At 43.2% G+C, this 23,658-nt stretch overlaps 3 protein-coding genes and 1 long non-coding RNA gene across 4 annotated transcripts in view; 2 read left to right on the top strand and 2 right to left on the bottom strand.

Moving 5' to 3' along the window:
• The window catches only part of LOC144603240 (uncharacterized), a 150,594-nt gene that overhangs the window by 75,676 nt on the left and 51,260 nt on the right, over positions 1–23,658 (top strand). The gene's annotated exons all lie outside the window — the stretch shown is intronic.
• On the bottom strand, positions 6,895–7,749 carry LOC144602567 (putative G-protein coupled receptor 139). The gene has a single exon (XM_078415696.1). It carries the CDS (start codon positions 7,747–7,749, stop codon positions 6,895–6,897), a length of 855 nt encoding a protein of 284 aa, XP_078271822.1.
• Positions 20,993–21,829, bottom strand: LOC144602566 (putative G-protein coupled receptor 139). The gene has a single exon (XM_078415695.1). The coding sequence runs from the start codon at positions 21,827–21,829 to the stop codon at positions 20,993–20,995; it is 837 nt and encodes a 278-aa protein (XP_078271821.1).
• LOC144602565 (zinc-binding protein A33-like) overlaps positions 22,514–23,658 on the top strand; it is a 15,330-nt gene continuing 14,185 nt past the window's right edge. Inside the window, exon 1 of the mRNA XM_078415694.1 lies at positions 22,514–22,564. Coding sequence (XP_078271820.1) covers positions 22,514–22,564 — 51 coding nt within the window. The remainder of the gene's footprint in view (positions 22,565–23,658) is intronic.

Here is a 23,658-nt window from a genome sequence, read left to right as displayed (position 1 = left end):
TAATCCTACGCACGTATACATTTACATAATCAATACTATAGAATAGCAATTGCTCAAATTTTGACCAAAAAAAACAAACGCTGGTAAAACATAGCAGGTCAGGCAGCATCAGTAGAGGGAATGGACAGTGAACGTTTCGCTCGGGACATTTATTTCAAACTCACCATAATTTCCGGATGGAACCGAGCTGCGCTGCGCGATCGATGGCAAAGGCTTTGGATTTCTGAATGCTTTAATAGACCTTTCATGAGGCAGAAGAAGACAAATTCAGTACATTTATGGTATATTTGCTCAAATGACTGAATACGAAAATCCTCCGATCTTGTTTCTAATTTATTGGATATTGTCAGTTCCGCGCCTTTGTCCAGATAGACGGTGATGTAGAGAGATGTAGAACACATGAATGAAAGATATGCAAAAAGTAACGATGATAAAGGAAACAAGCCATTGAGCACCAGTTGACCAGCTGTCCCTGTACCTACTTCCTCGACTCTGTCCAGGGACCTCGACAGTCCTTTCAGGTTCGGCAGAGATTGATTTGCACTTCCTCTAACCTCAGCTACTGTATCCGTTGTTCAAGATGTGGACTCTTGTACATGGGTGAGACCAAACGTAAACCGCGCGATCGTTTCGCTGAACATCTTCGCTCAGTCCGCCTGGACCTATCTGATTTCCCGGTTGCCAAGCACTTTAATTCCCATGCCCATTCCCACACTGGCCTTTCTGTCCTAGGCCTGCTCCATTGTCAGAGTGAGGCTAAACGCAAATTGGGGGAACAGCATCTCATATTTCGCTTGGGCAGCTTACAACCCAGGGGTATGAATGTTGATTTCTGTAACTTCAAGTAAGCCCTGCATTCCCTCGCTCTCCATCCCTCCCCACCCAAATCGCACCAGCGTCTCGTTCTCACCCAGCAAACAGCTAACAATGGGCTTTATCATCGTCAATTTTTTTGCATTTCTTTCACTCATTTGTTTTATATCTCTCAACATCACCATCTATGTCTCTCGTCCCCTTTCCCCTGACTCTAGTCTGAAGAAGGGTCTCGGCCCAAAACGTCACCCATTCCTTCTCTCCAGAGATGCTGCCTGTCCCGCTGAGTTACTCCGGCATTTTGTGTTTATCTTCGGTTTAAACCAGCACCTGCAATTCCTTCCTACACATTTCGTCTTTATATTATGACTACACCATTTTTTAACGGTTCATGTAGTTGCTGCTTTACAGCGAATGCAGCGCCGGAGACTCAGGTTCGATCCTGACTACGGGTGCTGCACTGTAAGGAGTTTGTACGTTCTCCCCGTGACCTGCGTGGGTTTTCTCCGAGATCTTCGGTTTCCTCCCACACTCCAAAGACGTACAGGTATGTAGGTTAATTGGCTGGGTAAATGTAAAAAAAAAAAAAAAAATTAAAAAAAAATTGTCCCTAGTGGGTGTAGGATAGTGTTAATGTACGGGGATCGCTGGGCGGCACGGACTTGGTGGGCCGAAAAGGCCTGTTTCCGGCTGTATGTGTATGATGATGATGTATGATGTTACATCTACACTTCGGCCCTTGATGTTGACTGCCATCCTGGTCGAGTAATAGCTGATCAGATTTTTTTTTAAATCCTGTAGCACTGTTGTTGCGTCCATCGAGATAACCGATGTCTTCTGGGCAATGTGACCCAAACCATGAAAGTTATCTTTATTCGTGATTTCGTTATCATGATTCGTTCTTAAAATGTTTATTCATTTCGAGAATTTCGAGAATTGTACCCAATGTTTCTTTTTTAACCGGGACGTGCCCAGAATGTTAAAAATAATTAAAAACTGTAGGGAGATAAAAGGATATGAAAGTATCAACGTGCTAGTTTTTTAAATCACGTGGTAATAATATTGATGTGCACATCGGCCCAATATCGTTATGACTGCCACTTCCATTTATTTAAAGTTAGGAGGGAATACAGTTTCGGTTATTATTAGTTCTGTTTTCCTTGGCTAATCATTTCGTTGTTATACAAACATTATAAAGTCCTGTCAATAATGCTGTCTGTATGTGTACACGATACTCAGTTAATGCAGGATCAAAACGAAATACTTGATTTACAATCAGTATGGGATCAGAAATTATTGATGGTGTATCTGCACGATATGCACTAAATGGGCAATAGTCACAAATCTGAGAAAAGGAATGATCCCAGAAATGAGTTGTGTGACATTTGGTGAGCGTTTGACGGCACTCGGCCTGTGCTCGTTGGAGTTTATAAGGATGAGGAGGGGGGAGGGGGGGCTCCGTGAGACTTACCAAATAGTGAACGGCTTTAATACAGTGGATGTCGAGTGGATGTTTCCATTAGCGGGAAAGTCTACGACCAGAGGTTATAGTATCAGAATTAAAGGACGTTCCTTTAGGAAGAGATAATGGGGAATTTCGTTAGTCAGCGGGTGGTGAATCTGTGGACTTGTTTGCCACAGAAGGCTGTGGATGACGTCAATGGATATTATTAACGCAGATCCAGATAGTTTCTTGATTAGTACGGATGTCAGGGGTTATGTGGAGTTACAGGAGAATGGGTTTCGGGCTGAGAGATAAAATGGCGGTAAACCTGATGGACTGAAAGGCCTAATTTTGCTCCGATCACGTATCACGTACGACCTTTAAAAGGCATAGTCGCTAAACGTGATTAAATTCAAATATCGCAGCACAGCATGGAGGATATAAATTCTCAGTCTAGCATTCACCAGATTTAACTAGTCTGCATATCGACGTGAGACGCTCACAGCATTGATGGAACTCACTATAAACTGGGGATTGTTTTGCACGACGCCCCATCCATGACCATCCAGCCTCCTCTCTTTTCCATTTTCAGTCCCCTTCCCTATTCCCACTCTAAGCTATCTTTAAGCTGCATCCCGCATCATGTAATGAATACAATCACCAGAATCTGGATCTGTAATTTCACCTCTTTCCAGTATCAGCGTTGACAGCCAGAGTTTCAGGTCGTAAACATTGCGCCCTCTGGCCGTCATTGCAGTCTTGTGTTTGCTACTGTCAATTCTGGATGAAGCTATTTTTAACTTTTGTATCTCACTTCATTATCTTGTTAGTCTTCTACTTAATTATATAACCCCTGTTTTGATGTTTGCTGCCTTTTTTGATATTTAATGCCTTCCCACTTGAATGGGTCTTGACCCGCGTTGCATCTCTTACCATTCGAGTTCCAAATGGCTCTAGTTGAATTAGTGAGTAATGCACCATGGAAACAAGCCCACCCCATCCATGCCGATCAAGTTGCCTAACCGAGCTAGTCCCATTTGGCTCCGCCTGACCCATCGCCATACTAAATGTCCTTTTAGATCCTAAATGTCCTTTGTCACTTGGTTACTGCCTGACCTCGTGAGTATTTCTCACTTATTCTAATTTATTGAGATTTTGTTGCATGTGGTATATTTAAATAACTTGGACTTAAACGTGGATATGTTGGTTCGTCCGTTGTAAACGACACGGACAATGCAGAATTACAGACTGTGAGCAAGACAGTCAAATTATACAGAGATAGATGAACTACAGAGAAGGGCGCTGAAATGGCAGATGGGGTCTTATCGGATAGAATTTGTGGTGTTGCACTCTGGGGGACTGAATGCAAGGGGAAATATACAGATAATGGCAAGATCTTAAACAGGATTAATGTACAGAGGGACCTTTGTGTTCAAGTCCATTTCTAACCCCTTTTCAAGTCAAGAGTGGCAAAAGCAACCAGATACAATGATCAGGAAGGCATATGGTGGCTGGTCTTCATTGGTCGGGGCAGTGAGTGTAAGAATCACGAAGTCATGATCCCGCTTAAAAGACATTTGTTAGGCTGCATTTGATGTATAGCGCGCAGCGCTGATACCCCATTACAAGAAGGATGTGGAGGCTTTGAAAAGGGTGCATATGAGGCTTGCCGAAATGCTACCTGGATGAGAGCATATTAACCATAAGGGAGACGTTGGATAAACTTGGGTTGTTTTCATGGAGCGTCGGAGACTGAGGGAAGACCTGATAAAATAATCCAACATTTTGAGAGGCATAAATAGGGTAGAGAAGCAAAATGTTTTCCCAGGGTGGAAATGGCAAAGACCAGAATGCGTGGCTTTAAGGTGAAAGGGCAAACTTTAGCGGAGATGTGCACGGCAGGTTTTTTTATACAGAGAGATATGGGTGCATGGAACGCGCTTGGAGATGTGGTAGATGAGGCAAATACGATGGTGGCGTTTAAGAGTGTATTTTAGCAAGGCTCATGCAGTAATTGAAGGGGTAAGGAACATTTGTAAACAGAGGCGATTGGGAAACTTTGTAACATTTCCGGCACAAGAATTATGGGCCGAAAGGCCTCTTCCAGTGCTGTATTTTTTTGTGTTGTACAGTATGTTTAACATCCGAAGTATGTTCTTTGCGTAGAAATGTGCCGATGATATATGGAGTCATAGAATTATAGGACCGCAGAGGGCAGAAACAGGCATTGTCCATACCGACTAAGATATATTCATACAGCACGGAAACAGGCCCTTCGCCCCAACGTAGCCCTGCCGGCCGAAATGCCCCATTTTCAATAGTGCGACTTTACCGCGCCGAGCCCACATCCTTCTAAACCCTTCTTATACATTAATCTATCCAAATTTATTTTAACTTTTGTTGTTGAACCTGCCTCAAATATCCCCTCCGGCAGCTCGTCCCATGTAAACCACCATATTTTGTGTGGAAACAGGTGCCACTCCGGTTCCTATTAAATCTTTAACCTCTCACCTGAAACCGATTTCTCCTGGATCATTCTTCCCTTCATCTGGGTGATCGACACTGTACATTTACTCTATCTATTACCGGTCAGTATTGGAAAGGATACAATCCCCTGCTATGACAACGTTATTAGTTTTGCAGCTTCCTGCAATTTCACAGCAGATATGCATTCAAATTGCCGAGTACTGTTGGGCGCCTCTAGGGCGCACTGGAATTTAGAAGGGAGAGAGGGGATCTTATAGAAACATATAAAATTATTAAGGAATTGGACATGCTCTTTGCAGGAAACATGTTCCCGATGCTGGGGGAAGTCCAGAACCAGGGGCCTCAGATTAAGTCTAAGGGGTAGGCCACTTAGAACTGAGGTGAGGAAAGACTTTCAGAGAGTTGTGAATTTGTGGAATTCTCTGCCCCAGAAAGCAGTGGAGGCCAATTCACTGGATGCATTCAAAAGAGAATTAGATAGACCTCTTCGTGCTAGCGGAATCAAGTGATATGGGTAGAAGGCAGAAACGGGGTACTGATTGTGGATGATCGGCCATGATCACAATGAATGGCGGTGCTGGATGGACCGGCGGAAAGGCGCACTCCTGCACGTATTTTATTTGTATCTATGTTAGAACCCTTTAAATAGCTGCAGCCGATGTTTAGTTTTAGTTTAGAGTTATAGCGCATAAACAGGCCCTTCGGCCCACCGAGTCCGCGGCGACCATCGATCCCCACATATTAACAGTATCTTAAACATATTAGGCATAATTTCCGTTTAGCCCCAGCCAACTAACTTACAAACCTGTACGTCTTTGAGTGTGGCAGAAAAGCCACGCATGTCACGAGAAGAACGTACAAACTCCGTACAGACAGCATCCGTAGTCAGGATCGAACCCGGGTCTCTGGTGCTGTAAAAGGCTATAGCTCCACCGCCGCAAGGTGCCGCCCTGTCGCCAGAGAAAATAACCGAGAGCATGCTCCCAACTGTACAAAGCCGAAAATATTGAACACATTTAGCAGCGCCGGCAGCATGCACTTGACTTGACGTGTATTTATTGTTTGTTTACATTTCATATCTCATGTTTTTGCAGTTTTTATTGTAATTGTCACCATTGCGCATTCACGTACTCCATGTTTAGTTAGGTTGCCTCATTATTATTCCTGCCGCAAGTTCTGGTTCAATAAATTCCAGACTGTTTTAAAGTTATACAATATGGCCACGGTGGATTTAGTGTGATAAAAACATGAACATTTTCCATATTTTACTCGCGAAATGATTTCATAAAATTTGGTATGTTCAGATTTTCTCTGAAGGATCCCAAACGCAATGCATCATTGGAACAACTTTCGTTTAGCTCGGATTTCATCATCACATTTCAGTTCCGGGAAGTAAGGTAAAAATGTAGCTGCAAAATACAAATGCCGAAGGGAGTCAGACGGTCAGGCAGCCTCTTTGGAGCGAATGGGCAGATTATATTTCGGGCCAGGATCACTTCTCACGGTGCGAAATCCAGCACTTTGTGATTTGCTCCTGGTTACAGCATCAGACATTCTCTGCATTTCCTTCATATTGAGCTGCTTTGGAATGAATGTAAAATGACATCGTATCATGTTGTCCAATTCCTCTCTGAACTCTTAACGCAACACCGCACAAGTGTATTTGTGCAAGAACTTAAACACAAATTAGCATTTATGCTGATCGATCTGAAACGGTGAAGGGCTGTGGTAAGTCACAGAGTCATAGATCTGTACAACAAGGAAATAGGCCCTTCGGTTCACCTCATCCATGCCAATATGTTGGCATACTGAGTCGGAAACCAAAGACAAAGATTTAAAATACTGCGTCCAGGGGCTCAGAGAGAGATGAAGCTAATATACACACAGACATTAGTGCAAACATGTGCAACCTGCTACCGAAATGAATTGTCTATGCAGAAATCTTAATTGTACCAAAACAAGACCAGGAAATGTTTAACGTAGTTTTGTTTTAAAGAAACTTAAAAATCTTGACCTGGACAACAGATATCGAATGCTGGACACCACGGCACCCTTTACGGCTGCCGCAGATATCATGGGCGGAATAACGACATTTTGCGTCTTCCATTCCCTTAATTACGATAAAGCCAACATGTCTATTCTTTGGCTTCTTACGGTGAAAACATTTTTTGTTTCATGAAGTTAACTACATTTATTATAAGAAGCAGTGGCCATTTGAACACATTCTGCAATTCCTCCCTGAATTTCCTCTGAGAGACTGCATAAATGAAAGTGTTTGTACAAGAACTCATGCATTTCAGCATGTAGCCGGTTAATTCCGCAATGGTGAAAGGGTCGTTGTAAGTGCCTTGTAAAAACTGAGTGTCGGTAAATTGCACCTGTACGTAACATATTAAATTTACCGCCCAGAACAATAAAAAACTTCCAGATATGGCGAGCAGCAAAATTATCGATCTCCTTCGATTCTCCATTTCGGGATCAGTCTGGTTCTCGGCGCCCTTCTTTCCGCGGAGACCGCTCCGCACTCTATTGGCCAGTAGGATGTGTCTGATAGTTAAGGAGTTGAGCATCAAAATCAAAACAAATGGTGCAAATGGGGTTAAGACGGTCTCCAACCACAAAAACGCCACCCACACATGTAGAATATAGAAACTGGATTTGACATAGCAGGACCAGGCTACATTTCCAATCACTTCTCTGGGTTCATATATAAAATACCATGGAACATTTTCTAAAATACTTAGAAAGCACACCACTCCTATTACCACGGCTGCAGTTTTTTCAGTGCAATATTTTGTTTGCCACACTTGGTGACAAATAGTTATGAACCGATCAAAGGTGAATGCCACAGTTAGCCAGACAGAGCAGTCAACGGAAACAAACAGCAGAGTCAGAATAACTTTACAAACTGGAGTGTGATTGAGGAAGGAATATGAAAAGTAACCATCCACTATCTCATAAAGAATTACTTCAAATATCAGGACCATCAGGTCGCCCACCGCCATGGCCATCAGGTACCGAGTGATACATTTGGAGAGACCGCAGTTTCCGCGACCGAGAATGAGGATTGCTGCCAAATTAGCTGAAAAAAAGAAAATATAATGATAACTACCGCATATAATCCAATGATCATCGGACAGTTGCCGAAGAATTTGCAGACAATTGTGTACGCAGCCTACTCCAGTACGCAGTCAACACTTCCCGATGTCGACTATCTACACGTTGCCTCGGGAAAGCACCCAAGATAAAGAAAGGCCGTTTAAGAGGGTCATTCCTCGTCTCTCCGCGGCCAGGAGAGAGAAAACCTTGAAAGCACGTGCGATCAAATTCAGGAGCAACTTCGTCCCCTCTTTTGCGAAATTACTTCACCATTTTACCAGTGTGTTGTTCCGGGCATCCAACCCACCTTCACATCAAATCGTTGCAGCGTACATGCGTAATATTGTCGCCAGGTAGTTACTGACTGTAAGCACATTTATTTTATGGATTCTCATACCCTCCAGTATATTTTCTGCATTGCCAGCACAGACTGTTGGTGAGCATGGGGCCGATATGGAGGCATATTTATGTTTCTTTTTTAACTGAAATATTGTTTGCTTTTTTTGAGCGACTTCCAGGAATGCATTACCGCGCTTGATTTGTCATATGTTGAAAGACCGGACCGACTAGGCTTGCATACACTGGAATTTAGAAGGATGAGAGGAGATCTTATCGAAACGTATAAGATTATTATGGGGTTGGACACGTTAGAGGCAGGAAACATGTTCCCAATGTTGAGGGAGTAGAGAACAAGGGGCCACGGTTTAAGAATAAGGGATAGGCCATTTAGAACTGAGATGAGGAAAAACTTTTTGAGTCAGAGAGTTGTAAATCTGTGGAATTCTCTGCCACAGAAGGCAGTGGAGGCCAATTCTCTGAATGCATTCAAGAGAGAGCTAGATGGGGCTCTTAATGATAGCGGAGTCAGGGGGTATGGGGAGAAGGCAGGAACGGGGTACTGATTGAGATTGATCAGCCATGATCACATTGAATGGCGGTGCTGGCTCGAAGGGCCGAATGGCCTCCTCCTTCATCTATTTTCTATTGTCTATTGTCTATTGTCTATTTGAGTGTGTCATTCGAAAGGAAAAATTGGTCCCACTCAAAGCTACTGGGCCGTCTCTTAAGATCGGCCAAGCCTGATTGAATGACTGAATGTCAGCAGTCAAAGTAAAGTATCCTTCATAGATACTGTAACAATGTGACCGGATTATTCGGCTATTGCTGTTATTTCTTGGAGGTTGTAAATTAATCTCTGCAAGTAAAGATCAGATAATTAATTTAAACATGGCAATGCCAGCAATTTATGGAATAATTATCTACGGAGACAAAAAAACATAGGCGACTTACCAGGAACACCGACCAACGCAAGAATGGGATAGTAAATGTTTTCTATCAGTAATATTACAGGCAGCCCCATAATTAGATAGAAGCGCAGTAGCGCGAGGACAAGCGAATGACGTACTTTAATGTTAAACCCAATTTATATCTGACTGAATCCTCAAATGACACGAACGTAATTCGCATTAGCTGCACGCATATGCATCAACTAATTAAAACGAGTCAAATGTATTTCTAAATATCAGGCACGACATGCGTTCTTGATGTTTTTTTCCTCATCAAAATTATTTCACTACAATGCTCCTGAACATAACAATTTCATTTATAGTTTCCAATTCGGTGTTTCGTGGATCAAATGCGCATATTTAGGAAGGGCTAACTTTCACTGAATCTTTATTCGATCTAGGCACAATGTTTAAAGTATTTTTTGCAATTTCTAAGACAGTTCAGTCACCCGGGGAGGGAAATAAACGCTGACAGAACGTGATTTAGAGATTCGGCAATTCTACTAAAATTACACCTCACTTCCCGGTACGCTTTTTAAAGTGACTTAAGACAATAGACAATAGACAATAGACAATAGGTGCAGGAGTAGGCCATTCAGCCCTTCGAGCCAGCACCGCCATTCAATGCGATCATGGCTGATCACTCTCAATCAGTACCCCGTTCCTGCCTTCTCCCCATACCCCCTCAATCCGCTATCCTTAAGAGCTCTATCCAGCTCTCTCTTGAAAGCATCCAACGAACTGGCCTCCACTGCCTTCTGAGGCAGAGAATTCCACTCCTTCACCACCCTCTGACTGAAGAAGTTCTTCCTCATCTCCGTTCTAAATGGCCTACCCCTTATTCTTAAACTGTGGCCCCTTGTTCTGGACTCCCCCAACATTGGGTACATGTTATCTGCCTCTAATGTGTCCAATCCCCTAATTATCTTATATGTTTCAATAAGATCCCCCCTCATCCTTCTAAATTCCAGTGTATACAAGCCCAATCGCTCCAGCCTTTCAACATACGACAGTCCCGCCATTCCGGGAATTAACCTAGTGAACCTACGCTGCACGCCCTCCATAGCAAGAATATCCTTCCTCAAATTTGGAGACCAAAACTGCACACAGTACTCCAGGTGCGGTCTCACCAGGGCCCGGTACAACTGTAGAAGGACCTCTTTGCTCCTATACTCAACTCCTCTTGTTACGAAGGCCAACATTCCATTGGCTTTCTTCACTGCCTGCTGTACCTGCATGCTTCCTTTCATTGACTGATGCTCTAGGACACCCAGATCTCGTTGAACTCCCCCTCCTCCTAACTTGACACCATTCAGATAATAATCTGCCTTTCTATTCTTACTTCCAAAGTGAATAACCTCACACTTATCTACATTAAACTGCATCTGCCATGTATCCGCCCACTCACACAACCTGTCCAAGTCACCTTGCAGCCTTATTGCATCTTCCTCACAATTCACACTACCCCCCAACTTAGTATCATCTGCAAATTTGCTAATGGTACTTTTAATCCCTTCGTCTAAGTCATTAATGTATATCGTAAATAGCTGGGGTCCCAGCACCGAACCTTGCGGTACCCCACTGGTCACTGCCTGCCATTCCGAAAGGGACCCATTTATCCCCACTCTTTGCTTTCTGTCTGTCAACCAATTTTCTATCCATGTCAGTACCCTACCCCCAATACCATGTGCCCTAATTTTGCCCACTAATCTCCTATGTGGGACCTTGTCGAAGGCTTTCTGAAAGTCGAGGTACACCACATCCACTGACTCTCCCTTGTCAATTTTCCTAGTTACATCCTCAAAAAATTCCAGTAGATTTGTCAAGCATGATTTCCCCTTCGTAAATCCATGCTGACTCGGAATGATCCCGTTACTGCTATCCAAATGCTCAGCAATTTCGTCTTTTATAATTGACTCCAGCATCTTCCCCACCACTGATGTCAGACTAACTGGTCTATAATTACCCGTTTTCTCTCTCCCTCCTTTCTTAAAAAGTGGGATAACATTTGCTATCCTCCAATCCACAGGAACTGATCCTGAATCTATAGAACATTGAAAAATGATCTCCAATGCTTCCACTATTTCTAGAGCCACCTCCTTAAGTACTCTGGGATGCAGACCATCAGGCCCTGGGGATTTATCAGCCTTCAGTCCCATCAGTCTACCCAAAACCATTTCCTGCCTAATGTGGATTTCCTTCAGTTCCTCCATCACCCTAGGTTCTCCGGCCCCTAGAACATTTGGGAGATTGTGTGTATCTTCCTCAGTGAAGACAGATCCAAAGTAACGGTTTAACTCGTCTGCCATTTCTTTGTTCCCCATAATAAATTCCCCTGCTTCTGTCTTCAAGGGACCCACATTTGCCTTGACTATTTTTTTCCTCTTCACGTACCTAAAAAAACTTTTGCTATCCTCCTTTATATTATTGGCTAGTTTACCCTCGTACCTCATCTTTTCTCCCCGTATTGCCTTTTTAGTTAACTTTTGTTGCTCTTTAAAAGAGTCCCAATCCTCTGTCTTCCCTCTCTTCTTTGCTATGTTATACTTCCTCTCCTTAATTTTTATGCTCTCCCTGACTTCCCTTGTCAGCCACAGGTGTCTCTTACTCCCCTTAGAGTCTTTCCACCTCTTTGGAATAAATTGATCCTGCAACCTCTGCATTATTCCCAGGAATACCTGCCATTGCTGTTCTACCGTCTTCCCTGCTAGGGCCTCCTTCCAGTCAATTTTGGCCAGCTCCTGCCTCATGCCTCTGTAATCCCCTTTGCTATACTGTAATACCGACACTTCCGATTTTCCCTTCTGCCTTTCCATTTGCAGAGTAAAACTTATCATGTTGTGATCACTGCCTCCTAATGGCTCTTTTACCTCTAGTCCCCTTATCAGATCAGGATCATTACACAACACTAAATCCAGAATTGCCTTCTCCCTGGTAGGCTCCAGTACAAGCTGTTCTAAGAATCCATCTCGAAGGCATTCTACAAACTCTCTTTCCTGGGGTCCATTTCCAACCTGATTTTCCCAGTCTACCTGCATGTTGAAATCTCCCATAACCACCGTAGCATTACATTTTTGACACGCCAATTTTATCTCCTGATTCAACTTGCACCCTATGTCGAGGCTACTGTTTGGAGGCCTATAGATAACTCCCATTAGGGTCTTTTTACCCTTACAATTTCTCATTTCTATCTATACTGATTCAACATCTCCTGATTCTATGTCACCCCTTGCAAGGGAATGAATATCATTCCTTACCATCAGAGCAACCCCACCCCCTCTGCCCACCTGTCTGTCTTTTCTATACGTTGTGTACCCCTGAATATTCAGTTCCCAGCCCTGGTCCTCTTGTAGCCATGTCTCAGTGATCCCTACAACATCATACTTGCCCATGACTAACTGAGCCTCAAGCTCATCCACTTTATTTTTTATACTACGCGCATTTAAGTACAACACTTTAACTTCTGTATTTACCTCCCCTCTCACATCGTTCACAATTGGCCCTGCCCTTAATTTCTTTTCCCCTCTAGAACTTCTGTTCCCATTCTTCCGAAAGTCTTTTGCAATATCTCCTGTATTCCCCTTTACCTCATCTTCATATTCACAATTTGTTAACCCCTCCCCCCCCCCCCCCCCCCCACTATTTAGTTTAAAGCCACAGGTGTCACACTAGCAAACCTGCTCGACTAACTCAGCGGGGCACGCTAAAGATTTCTGACGAATGAAAGGAATGCAAAACAAGTAACGATGATAAAGGAAACATGCCATTGCCAGCTGTTTGTTAAAACGAGGAACTGGTGCGACTTGGGTTGGGGAGGGATGGAGAGAGAGGAAATGTCGGGGTTACGAAGTTAGAGAAATCAATATTCATACCACTGCTCTAAGGTATAAGCTGCCCATATTGATTTCACTCGACATCCATGCCTTCTCTCCGCAGATGCTGCTTGGCGCTGAGTTACCCGAGCATTTTGTGTCTCTTTTCGGTTTAATCATTCATTTGCGGTTCCTTCCGATACATTTTTAAATGACTTGTTACCGCTTAGGTATGTTCCACCGCACACATTGTATCGCAAATTTTTATTTTTTTTGCTCCGTAATTTCTGATTTAACCCAGCGTCTCATGCCTTAAACACCGAACAAATTAACCACATTTGAAGCGGCGGCAGGTGGCCTCATGGGGTTTTAGCGGTGACCAACAACGATCCAAAGCCGTGCCGCAGCAGAATCAAGCCCTGCCGGTCTATTCATACGCTCTTGTAGGGAGTTTAACGTGCTGCACTCCGTGGACCTATTCCAAGCACGTGGGTGGCCGTAAAAGCTGGTAATGTGTTGGAAACCCGAAAATATGGAATTCAGTGGATTCCTTGTGCCAATGCATGGAGTCCGAATACCTGCTGATGCATCTATTCGCTTGGCTTCTACTGCTTCTTGTATTGATAATATAACCCGTTTGCCACACACAATAAAAATAAATATCTAAAGAGAAAAAGTGCCCCAGTAACAGGGCGTGCAAGGCAGCATCTCTGGCGAACAAGGGATAAAAGACAATTCTGGTCGGAACTCTTCATAGACTGATTTTCGTGGTGGTTTACAAAACATTGGGGTGGTTGGGAGAAAGCTGCAATGGCAAGTTATAGGTGGGGCGCAATGAAACTTATCTGATCTCAATGTTTTATACTTGACCCTTATTCTAAAACTGTGACCCCCTCAACTTGATTCACCGGCTACCACATCATCCTTCTTGAAACTAATTTGTCAATGCCTTTTAGAATTTTGCATGAGATTTTTTCTTATTCTTCCAAACTCCAGAAAATACGAGTCCAACAATTTATCTTCATAAGTCTGACCTTCCACCCTGGGAATCAGTAGTTGAAGCTTAGCCGCTTGATCCACAGCAAGAAAACCTAACTTAGTCGGATAAGGAGCCCAAAAATGGTCATAATCTTCAAGGCCTGGACTTATGGAGGCTTTAGACAAGACACCCATTGTAAACGAATACTTTCTATTAAGGTTCGTATACCATTTGCTTCTTTCATCGCCTCGTAGACCCGTGACATACCGCCAGCGAACGTTACACATGTGGCACGGTCACGCTGCATCTCGTCCTTTCACAATGTAAATCCATTCAAATAATAATATTTCTTCCTGTTATTGGCAAGAAAGAGGGTAGCCTCCATTTTGTCGATGCTGTCCCGGTTGTGCCCTGTGTCTGCTCACAGTCAAAGTTCTGCACATGTCACCTTGAAAATTCAGCATCTTCACTGGTTTCATCCTGCTATTGGGCGGCACAGCGGCACAGCTAGTTGAACTGCTGCATCATGGGGCGAGAGATACCGGTTCGATCCTGCCCTCTGGTGATATCTATATAGTATCTGCACGTTGTGCCTGCGAATGCGTGGGTTTCCCCGTTTTCTCACACATATCACAGATTTTTTAGGTTACCTGAACCCTCTAAAATTCCCAAACTGTGTACGGAATGTTTCAAAAAGTGGGATACCATAGAACTAGTGTGATGGTCGATGGTTGGCCTCGATTCAATCAATCAATCAATCAATCAATCAATCAATCAATCAATCAATCAATCAATCAATCAATCAATCAATCAATCAATCAATCAATCAATCAATCAATCAATCAATCAATCAATCAATCAATCAATCAATCAATCAATCAATCAATCAATCAATCAATCAATCAATCAATCAATCAATCAATCAATCAATCAATCAATCAATCAATCAATCAATCAATCAATCAATCAATCAATCAATCAATCAATCAATCAATCAATCAATCAATCAATCAATCAATCAATCAATCAATCAATCAATCAATCAATCAATCAATCAATCAATCAATCAATCAATCAATCAATCAATCAATCAATCAATCAATCAATCAATCAATCAATCAATCAATCAATCAATCAATCAATCAATCAATCAATCAATCAATCAATCAATCAATCAATCAATCAATCAATCAATCAATCAATCAATCAATCAATCAATCAATCAATCAATCAATCAATCAATCAATCAATCAATCAATCAATCAATCAATCAATCAATCAATCAATCAATCAATCAATCAATCAATCAATCAATCAATCAATCAATCAATCAATCAATCAATCAATCAATCAATCAATCAATCAATCAATCAATCAATCAATCAATCAATCAATCAATCAATCAATCAATCAATCAATCAATCAACCAATCAACCAATCAACCAATCAACCAATCAACCAATCAACCAATCAACCAATCAACCAATCAACCAATCATCTGGCGTTGTGTTGTGTACAGCTGTGGAAATGATCAATATAATGAATACATTTCCTGAAAGTGAGGGTTACCGCATTCCACCGCCCTCTCCCGTTATGCAACTGGGGAAGAAAAATGTTCATAGCTATACTTTGTTTTCGCTGATCAAGAAGGTCGTTATCTCAATTCCAGGTGCTCAGTATCACTTATAGCAATTTATCTAACGTTTTTGACAGCCTAAAGAAACCAGGAACATATGTTTCCTTTCACATTTTTCTGCTAGTTTAATTCATGAAATATATCGTATTTATCAAGCATTATTTTTCTCCTCGTGAATCCATGTTGACTCTATTTGACGCGATCACTCTTGTCGAAGTGCTGGGCTGTCACTTATTTCAGTGTGTAGGAAGGAACTGCAGATGCTGGTTTAAATCGAAGTTAGACAAAATAAGCTGGAGTAACTCAGCGGATCAGATATCTTCTCTCAAGAAAAGGAATAGGTGCCGTTTCTGGTCGAGACTCTGCTTCAGACTGAGCGTTATGGGACATCGAAACGAGAGATATGCACGTTGATTTAGAGAGATATAGAACAAATGAATGAATGAAAGACATGCAAACAAGTAACGATGATAGACCATTGTTAGCTGTGGCCTTGGTGGAAAAGAATTATAAGCTTCAACAAAATGGCTTTGAAGCAAGCACGCCGACTTGGATGGATGGGCGGGGAGTGGCGGAGGGAGAGGGGATGCTGCGGTTTCTTGAAGTTAGAAAAATCTACGTTCAAACCTCTGAGTTATAAACTGCCCAAGCTAAATATGAAATGCTGTTCCTCCGATTTGCGTTTGGCCTCAGTCTGACAATGGAGGAAGCCCAGGACTGAACGTTTAGTCTGGGAATGGGAACAGGAATTAAAGCGTTAGGCAACCATGAGATCAGATAGGCCCATGCGCACTGAGTGAATGTGTTCAGCTAAACATCGCCGAGTCTACGTTTGGTGTCGCCAATGTGTAAGAGCCCATACCTTGGATACAGAAGATCAAGTTGGAGGAGGTGCAGGTGAACCTCTGCCTAACCTGAAAGGACTGTCAGGGTCCCTGGACAGAGTGGAGAGAGGAGGCATAGGGACGGGTATTGCATCTGCGGTTGCAGGGGAAGGCATCTGGGGAGCGGGTGGTTTGGGTGGGTAGGAATTAGTTAACATGGTAGTTGCGGATGGAATGGTCTCTGCTGAATGCGGAAAGGGGTGGAGATGGAAAGATGCGACTAGTGGTGGGATCCAGTTGGAGGTGACGAAAATGTCGGAGGGTTAAATGTTGTATGCACCGGCTGATGGGATTAAAAATAAGGACTAGGGGGACTCTACCCTGTGGCGACCAGGGGGAGGAGAGCAAGAATGGAGCTGCGGGACCCAAGAAGACAGGCGTGAGGCCGCATCGAGGAGACACGTGTAAGGGCTAATTTCAACGTGTTTTCTACCATTTTTCCTCTGTCGATGCCAGTCTATCCGATCCATAATCTACTGTTATCCCTCTGTTATTCTAGAAATTGGGTTACATTAATGATGTAGGAAATAACTGGAGATCCTGGTTTAAATCGATGGGAGACACGACATGCTGGAGTAACTCAGCAGGTCTGGCAGCATCTCGGGAGAGAAGGAATGGTTGACGTTTCGGGTCGAGACCGTTCTTCGGACTGATTTCAGGGGAGGGGGCGGGACAAAAATAGAATGTAGGCGGAGACAGTGGCTGGTGGGAGAACTGGGAAGTGGGAGGGCATAGAGAGGAAAAGCAAGGGCTATCTGAAGTTAGAGTGAATTTGCGAGCAGGGTGGAAATTATTGGTGAAATTGATGAAGCCAGTGAGTTCTGCATTGGTGCAGGAGATAGCACCAATGCAGTCGGCAATGTAGCGGAGGTAGAGTTCTGGTAGGGCCTGTGTACGCCTGGAACATTTACGTACCCTACAAAGAGACAGACATAGCTAGGGCCCACGCGAGTGCCCATTGGTACGCCATGGATTTGGAGGAAGTGGGAGGAAGGAGAGGTTGTTCAGGTTAAGGCGGAGGAGAGTATTGGTAGACGGAAATTGGCTGGTTCTGAAGTTTATCTAATTTCAGATAGCCCTTGCTTTCCCGTTCTATCCCATTCCCCTTCCCAGTTGTCCCACTAGTCCTACAGTCTCCGACTACATTCTGTCTTTGTCCCGCCCCCTTCCCTGACATCAGTCTCAAGAAGGGTCTCCACCCGAAACGTCACCCATTCCTTCTCTCCTGAGATGCTGCCTGTCCCGCTGAGTTACTCCAGCATTTTGTGTCTCCCTTAGATTAGTTATCTTCATTTGAAACTGTTGCAAAGACTAAATGTTGTTTTAAATGACGACCAATGCATCCAGTATTTCTTGGTCTATCTCTTCAAGTGCACCAAGCTGTAAACTACTGGGCCAGAGGGATTCAGCGTCTTTCCAATCACTATGCCTCCACTCAAATACAATTTGCATTTAGCTCCTGCTTCTTAATCAGTGAACCTAATGTTTCTAGGTTTATTTGTATCCTGCTTTGTGCAGACAGAATCGAAGTATCCATCCCTCTTGTTCCCCATTATAATTTCCTTCGTTTTATGCAGCTACATACCTGCGCATCTACAGAAGCTTTTACAGTTAACTTTTTCCACGTTATCTGGAAGATTACATTCTTGACATATTTCACCATTCTTGAGCATGACATTTGGGTCGCCTAGCTGAATTATAAACTGCTTCTGAATATCAAGTGCGCACCTTTAATGTTTCCTTTCCATGAATCTAACGCCCTCTAATGTTATGTGAACCTCGCCTTTGAAATACATTTCCAGTTTTATTGTTGGCCCAAACAGGAATGACAATTGTTGTAATTCATTCATGCAAATGTTTGCAATTACCAACCACTCTTTCACCGACCTCCTGCTGGCCGATCGCCGGGATCCCTCCGACTTCCATCCTCACCTTTCCCCTGTTTCCTTTCTGCCCATGTTTTCTACTCCTCGCATCCCCCTGTCTCAGTTTACACCCCATTCCCTGAGAATCCTTGAAGGAACTTATCCCAATCTATCGCAGCCCAGTCATAAGTCAATGAATGAATGAAGAAGTTTATTGGCCAAGTATGTGCATATACAAGGAATGTGCCTTGGTGTTCCGCTCACAAATGACAACACAAATATACAGTTAACAATTAAGCATTAAGCATAAACACATCAAAACAATAAGAATGCACCATTACAGTCACATATATAGAGTTTCATTTGCTTGAATTTCAACCCGAGACTCGGAATCCACTGACAGACTCTCAATTTTAATGAGAAATATAGCCGCCCCACCCCATGGGCTGCAGAATTATTAATTAACCCTTTGTCATGACACTGCACCCAGGCGAGCATGGTTCGTTTCCTAGTTAGTTGGTAATCCTTCCTAATTCAGACAGCGTTCTGGTAAGCCTCTTCTAATTACTATGAAGAAAGGTGGAAGGCAGCGTAGCATGTGAAGACACCACCGATAATTGGAATCAAGTTCATGCTTTCTACATTTTATAGCGCTTTCGTGTACTGAATAATTTCTCTCTTTGCACAGGTAATTCCTAACGGATCCCAAGTGTTCACGCGTCAAATGTCGCATGATTTTGCACTTCCCGATTTGTTATAATAGGACAACAATTATTTCTTCGAAGCATAAAGGACGGCAGAAATTTAGTGCGAGTTTGGCCTGGAAGGCATTGACTGCAGCGGTGTTTCTCAGTCGAAAACATTTCACAGGTCAGCAAGTTTCGGATATCTATGGTTGAGCGTTGCAACCCGACGTCAGATTCACTAATGCATCCCAAAGCGAAGGACACACGTCGTTACCGAGAGGTAATGCCCTGTTCATATCGTACCCATCGATAATGTGAACCATGCGATTGTAAGCACATTTCTGTACTTTTATATATTTTTTTATTATTTCAAATGAATACTCCGTTTTTAATGTTGACACAAGAAACTCGAGATGCTGGAATCTTTCCTGAACATAAAGTGTTGGAGTAACACAATGCATCAGGTAGAATCTCTGGCGTGCAAGGCATGCGATGTTCTGTATCAGACGTCTTTTTCACGGTGAGCGACGAAGGATCTCGACAAACGTCGCCTATCCATATCGCCAGAGATGCTTCTGATGCGCGGATTTACTCCTGCAACTTTGAGCTTCATGTTTTTTAATATTCTGCTTGATGAAAGATCTTTTGAAACTATTAAAAATATGTTTGCATTACGAGTTGTAACGAAGACATTCGGACGGGCGAATTGGTCAGTCTGAAGGAGTCCCCACCGAAACCTTCGCACCATTGGAGCACGGCTATGCTCTCTGCGTTGACACAGACTCTTGTTTGTCCCACAATGTTCCGACCGTTCCAGGATGTGTTTGGATAGCCGAGGGCTGGATCCAACAACAACCCGTCTAACTGGGTAGAGTGAGAGTTATAGTCATAGAGCTCCACAACACGGAAATATGCCCTTCGGCCTACCTAGTCTATGCTGACCACGTCGGCATATTGTGCTGGAGTCATAGAGCCAGTGCCAAAGAGTCACACAACACGGAGAGCGGACCTCAGCAGAACGTCCATGCCGCTTAAAGCGTCGCATCTACGCTAATCCCAACTGCCCGCGATTGCCCCATATCCCTCGTAACATTTCCTATCCAGGTACCGATTGGTATGTCTTCTAAATAACATTTGCCTGTGCTCAGTAATAGTTTTGTTGTAAGTGGCCTTCACCAGTCAGAGTTGCAGAATAAAGACATTGGGACGTTATGTTGCAGTTGAAAAAGTCATCGCTGAGGCCGCGTTTGGAGTTCAGTTTTGGTCACCCTGCTGTTGAAATGATACCATTATTCTGGAAAGAGGGCAGAGACGATTTACAAGGTTGTTTTTAGGACTCGAGGGCCTGAGTTGCACGGAGAGGTTCGGTAGGTCATGACTTTATTTAGCCGAGGAGTCGCAGGGGAGAATTTATACAGATGTACAAAACCGTGAGGGAAATAGATAGGGCGAATTATATTTTACCCAGAGTAGGGGAATCAATAACAAGGGGTTCATAGATTTAAGGCGAGCTGGAGCTATTTAATAGGAATCTGAGGGGAGACGTTTTCATTCATAGGGCGGTTGGAACATACAACGAGCTGCCAGAGGCAAAGGTTGACTCAAGAATTATAATAGCTTTTAAAAGACGATTGGGCAGGTATACGGACAGAAACGCTTTAGGGGGATATGGACCCAAACGGGACTAGGTTCGATGGGATATCTTGTTCCGAGTGGTCCAATTGTGCCAAAGAGCCCTTTCCCGTGATTCCATAATTCTCTGACTCATTTGGCCCATTGCCTATAAACCCTTCCTGTCCATATAGCTGCACAAATAACCATAAAGAGCAATCAATAGCATCAGCTATTTCATTTGGCTCTGTATGTTATTTGTAAGATTCCATACTTTGAGAGATCTTTGGTACATTGGTAAACCTCCTTCAATGCATTAACGCCCATTCAATTATGTTCACAATTGTTCAAGATAATTGTTTTTGTTATTTGGAAATATGGTTTGGTGCATCATTTAATGTAGTTGGTTACTTTGGCAACAAATACCATGGGCCATTCGATCAGGTTTTTCAGATCCTCTCTGAATTTTCTCTGGGATACAGCATAAATAAAGGTGTTCGTGCAGGAACTCAAAAACTTCAGCATGTACCCTGACAACTCAGCAACGGTGAAGGGATCATTGTAACTTGCTTCCAAAAATTGCGTGTCAGTAAATTGCACGCATATGAAACATATCAAATTAACCATCCACAAGAGAATAAAGCTGCCAGATATGGCGAGCAGCAAAACGATGGATTTTCGGCGATTCTCCATCTCTGGGTCCGTGTGCTTCGCAGTACTGTTGTTTCCACGTAGTCCGCTCCTCACTCGGTTTGCCAGTATAATGTGCCTGATGGTCAAGGAATTAAGCAGTAAGATCAACACATAGGGTGCAAACGGAGTCAAGATCGTTTCCAGCCACAGAAATGCCGCCCAAATGGGTAATGTGTAGAAGCTTGATTTTACGTAGCACGACCATTCAACGCCATTAACTACTACCCGAGGTTCGTATATAAAATAGTACGGAATGTTTTCCACAATGCCTGCACAAAACACCACAGCTATCGCCACAGTGGCATTCTTTTCAGTGCAATATTTTGCTCTCAACATTTGATGACAAATGGCAACAAATCGATCGAAAGTAAAAGCCACAGTGAGCCACACAGAGCAGTCAATGGAAATAAACAGCATGGTCAGAATAACTCGGCAAACAGGGGTTTGATTGAAGAAAGAATGTGGAAAATATGCATCAATAATCTCGTATAAAATCACATCAGATGTAAGAACCATCAGGTCAGCCACTGCCATTCCCAGCAGGTAACGAGTGATGCATTTGGAGAGACCACAGTTTCCACGGAAAAGAATGACAATTGCCAACAAATTAGCTGCAAAAGACAAATTCATATTAAATATATGCAGAATGATGGCGCAGCGGTACAGTTGCTACCCTATAGCGCTAACGCGCCAGGGACACGGGTTCGATCCCGACTACGGGTGCTGTCTATATGGGGTTTATACATTTTCCCCGTGACCGCGTGGGTATTATCCGAGATATTCGGTTTCCTCCCACATTCCAAAGACGTATAGGTTTGTAGGTTAGTTGGCTTGGTATAAATGTATATTGACCCTTGTGTGCAGGATAGTGTTAGTGTGTGGGGATCGCTGGTCGGTGCGGACTCGGTAGGTCGAAGGGCCTGTTTCCGCGCTGTAGCTCTAAACGAAACTAAACCAAAACTAATATTGCTCTTTGATATGAGCCACTCAATATTAGACGTTTCATTGTCTACTTTAGAAGTTTTTGCACCATATTAATCTGATAGTTTTAGAAGAGAACTGGTTGAATTACTGCGCATTAGTTCATTTCAGACGTGTATTTTATTCATTGTAGCGCTGAAGTCAGGGTGAAGATGCGAATCAGATGGCTCTCCGTTGCTGAACCCACGACTGAGTCCCAGGCAGCCTGATATTGCTGAGCAGTGCTTTGTATGAAACATGACTGTTGTTTGTACCGCGGCTCTATTAATTTGCACAGCAGTCAACGACGTGCGTTGCAAGGCTTCAACAAAGATAATTTGGTCTTTTTTCCGGTCAATCTGAAGATTTGTAGCAATTTATTACTTGGATGTACCTTCAAGAAATAAGTTATTTTTATGTTTTTATCATTTGCTTCGATTATATAAAGCCTTTTGAACTGTTTTAGATAATTGACTTCAATGCATGACTTTGTCGAAAGGAATTGCCAAAAGTTCTCAAGACTGTCTTGGATGGGAATTCATGATCTAATGCTTGCGGTTTTCACGCCTCTAAAGCTGCTCTTCACTTCAAACCACCAACGCGACATAAGGTGTGGATTTCGACTGGACTCAGCGCGGCAGGAAGAATGAGTACAAATGCGGGACAGGCAGCGGGGTGGATGTGGTGCAGGACAGAGTTAATTGTGCCAGACCAAGTACTGGACCAAGTATAGTACTTACCACTGACGACGTCGCTATCGAGTAAATAATTTACAATTTTGTCAGCCATAGTTTTTATACATTTATGATATTGATAAGCATAGATCATAAAATAGCACGCAACAGGAACAGACCCTTCGGCCCACAATGTCTGCGCGGAACATGATGCCAAGACAAACGAATTTTCGCTTCCTACACGTGATCCATACCCCTCCATTCCATGGAGAATCATGTGCCGATCTAAAAACTTGTATACGCCACTGTCATGCCTCCACCGTCACCCTGGTAATGCTGCATGATATCCAGAGTTACTCCTGCATTTCTGTCTTTCTTTGAAATTAACAGAGAAGCCGTGTAAACCTGTTCACACCAGACTGAGGAATGGTTGAGATTTAACACAGAGAAATAAAAGGTGTTGCATTTTGGAAAGTCCAACATAGGCAGGACCTACACGGTGAACGTTAGGGCTCTGGAGATTGTTACAGAGCAGAGGGGTCTTGGAGTGCAGGTACACAGTTCCTTGAAGGCAGAGTCACCTTGTAGGTGGAGTCGCCTAGATAGGTTGTCAAAACGTATTTTGGCACATTGGCCTCCATTAGTCCGAATATTGAGTATAGATTGGGGAGGTCATGTTGCAATTATATAAAACGTTGGCGAGACCGCATTTAGATTATTATGTTCTCT

This window comes from Rhinoraja longicauda, chromosome 19 (genome assembly GCF_053455715.1).
Source record: "Rhinoraja longicauda isolate Sanriku21f chromosome 19, sRhiLon1.1, whole genome shotgun sequence".
Taxonomy (NCBI): Eukaryota; Metazoa; Chordata; class Chondrichthyes; order Rajiformes; family Arhynchobatidae; genus Rhinoraja; species Rhinoraja longicauda.
This window is presented reverse-complemented; position numbering and strand designations above follow the sequence as displayed.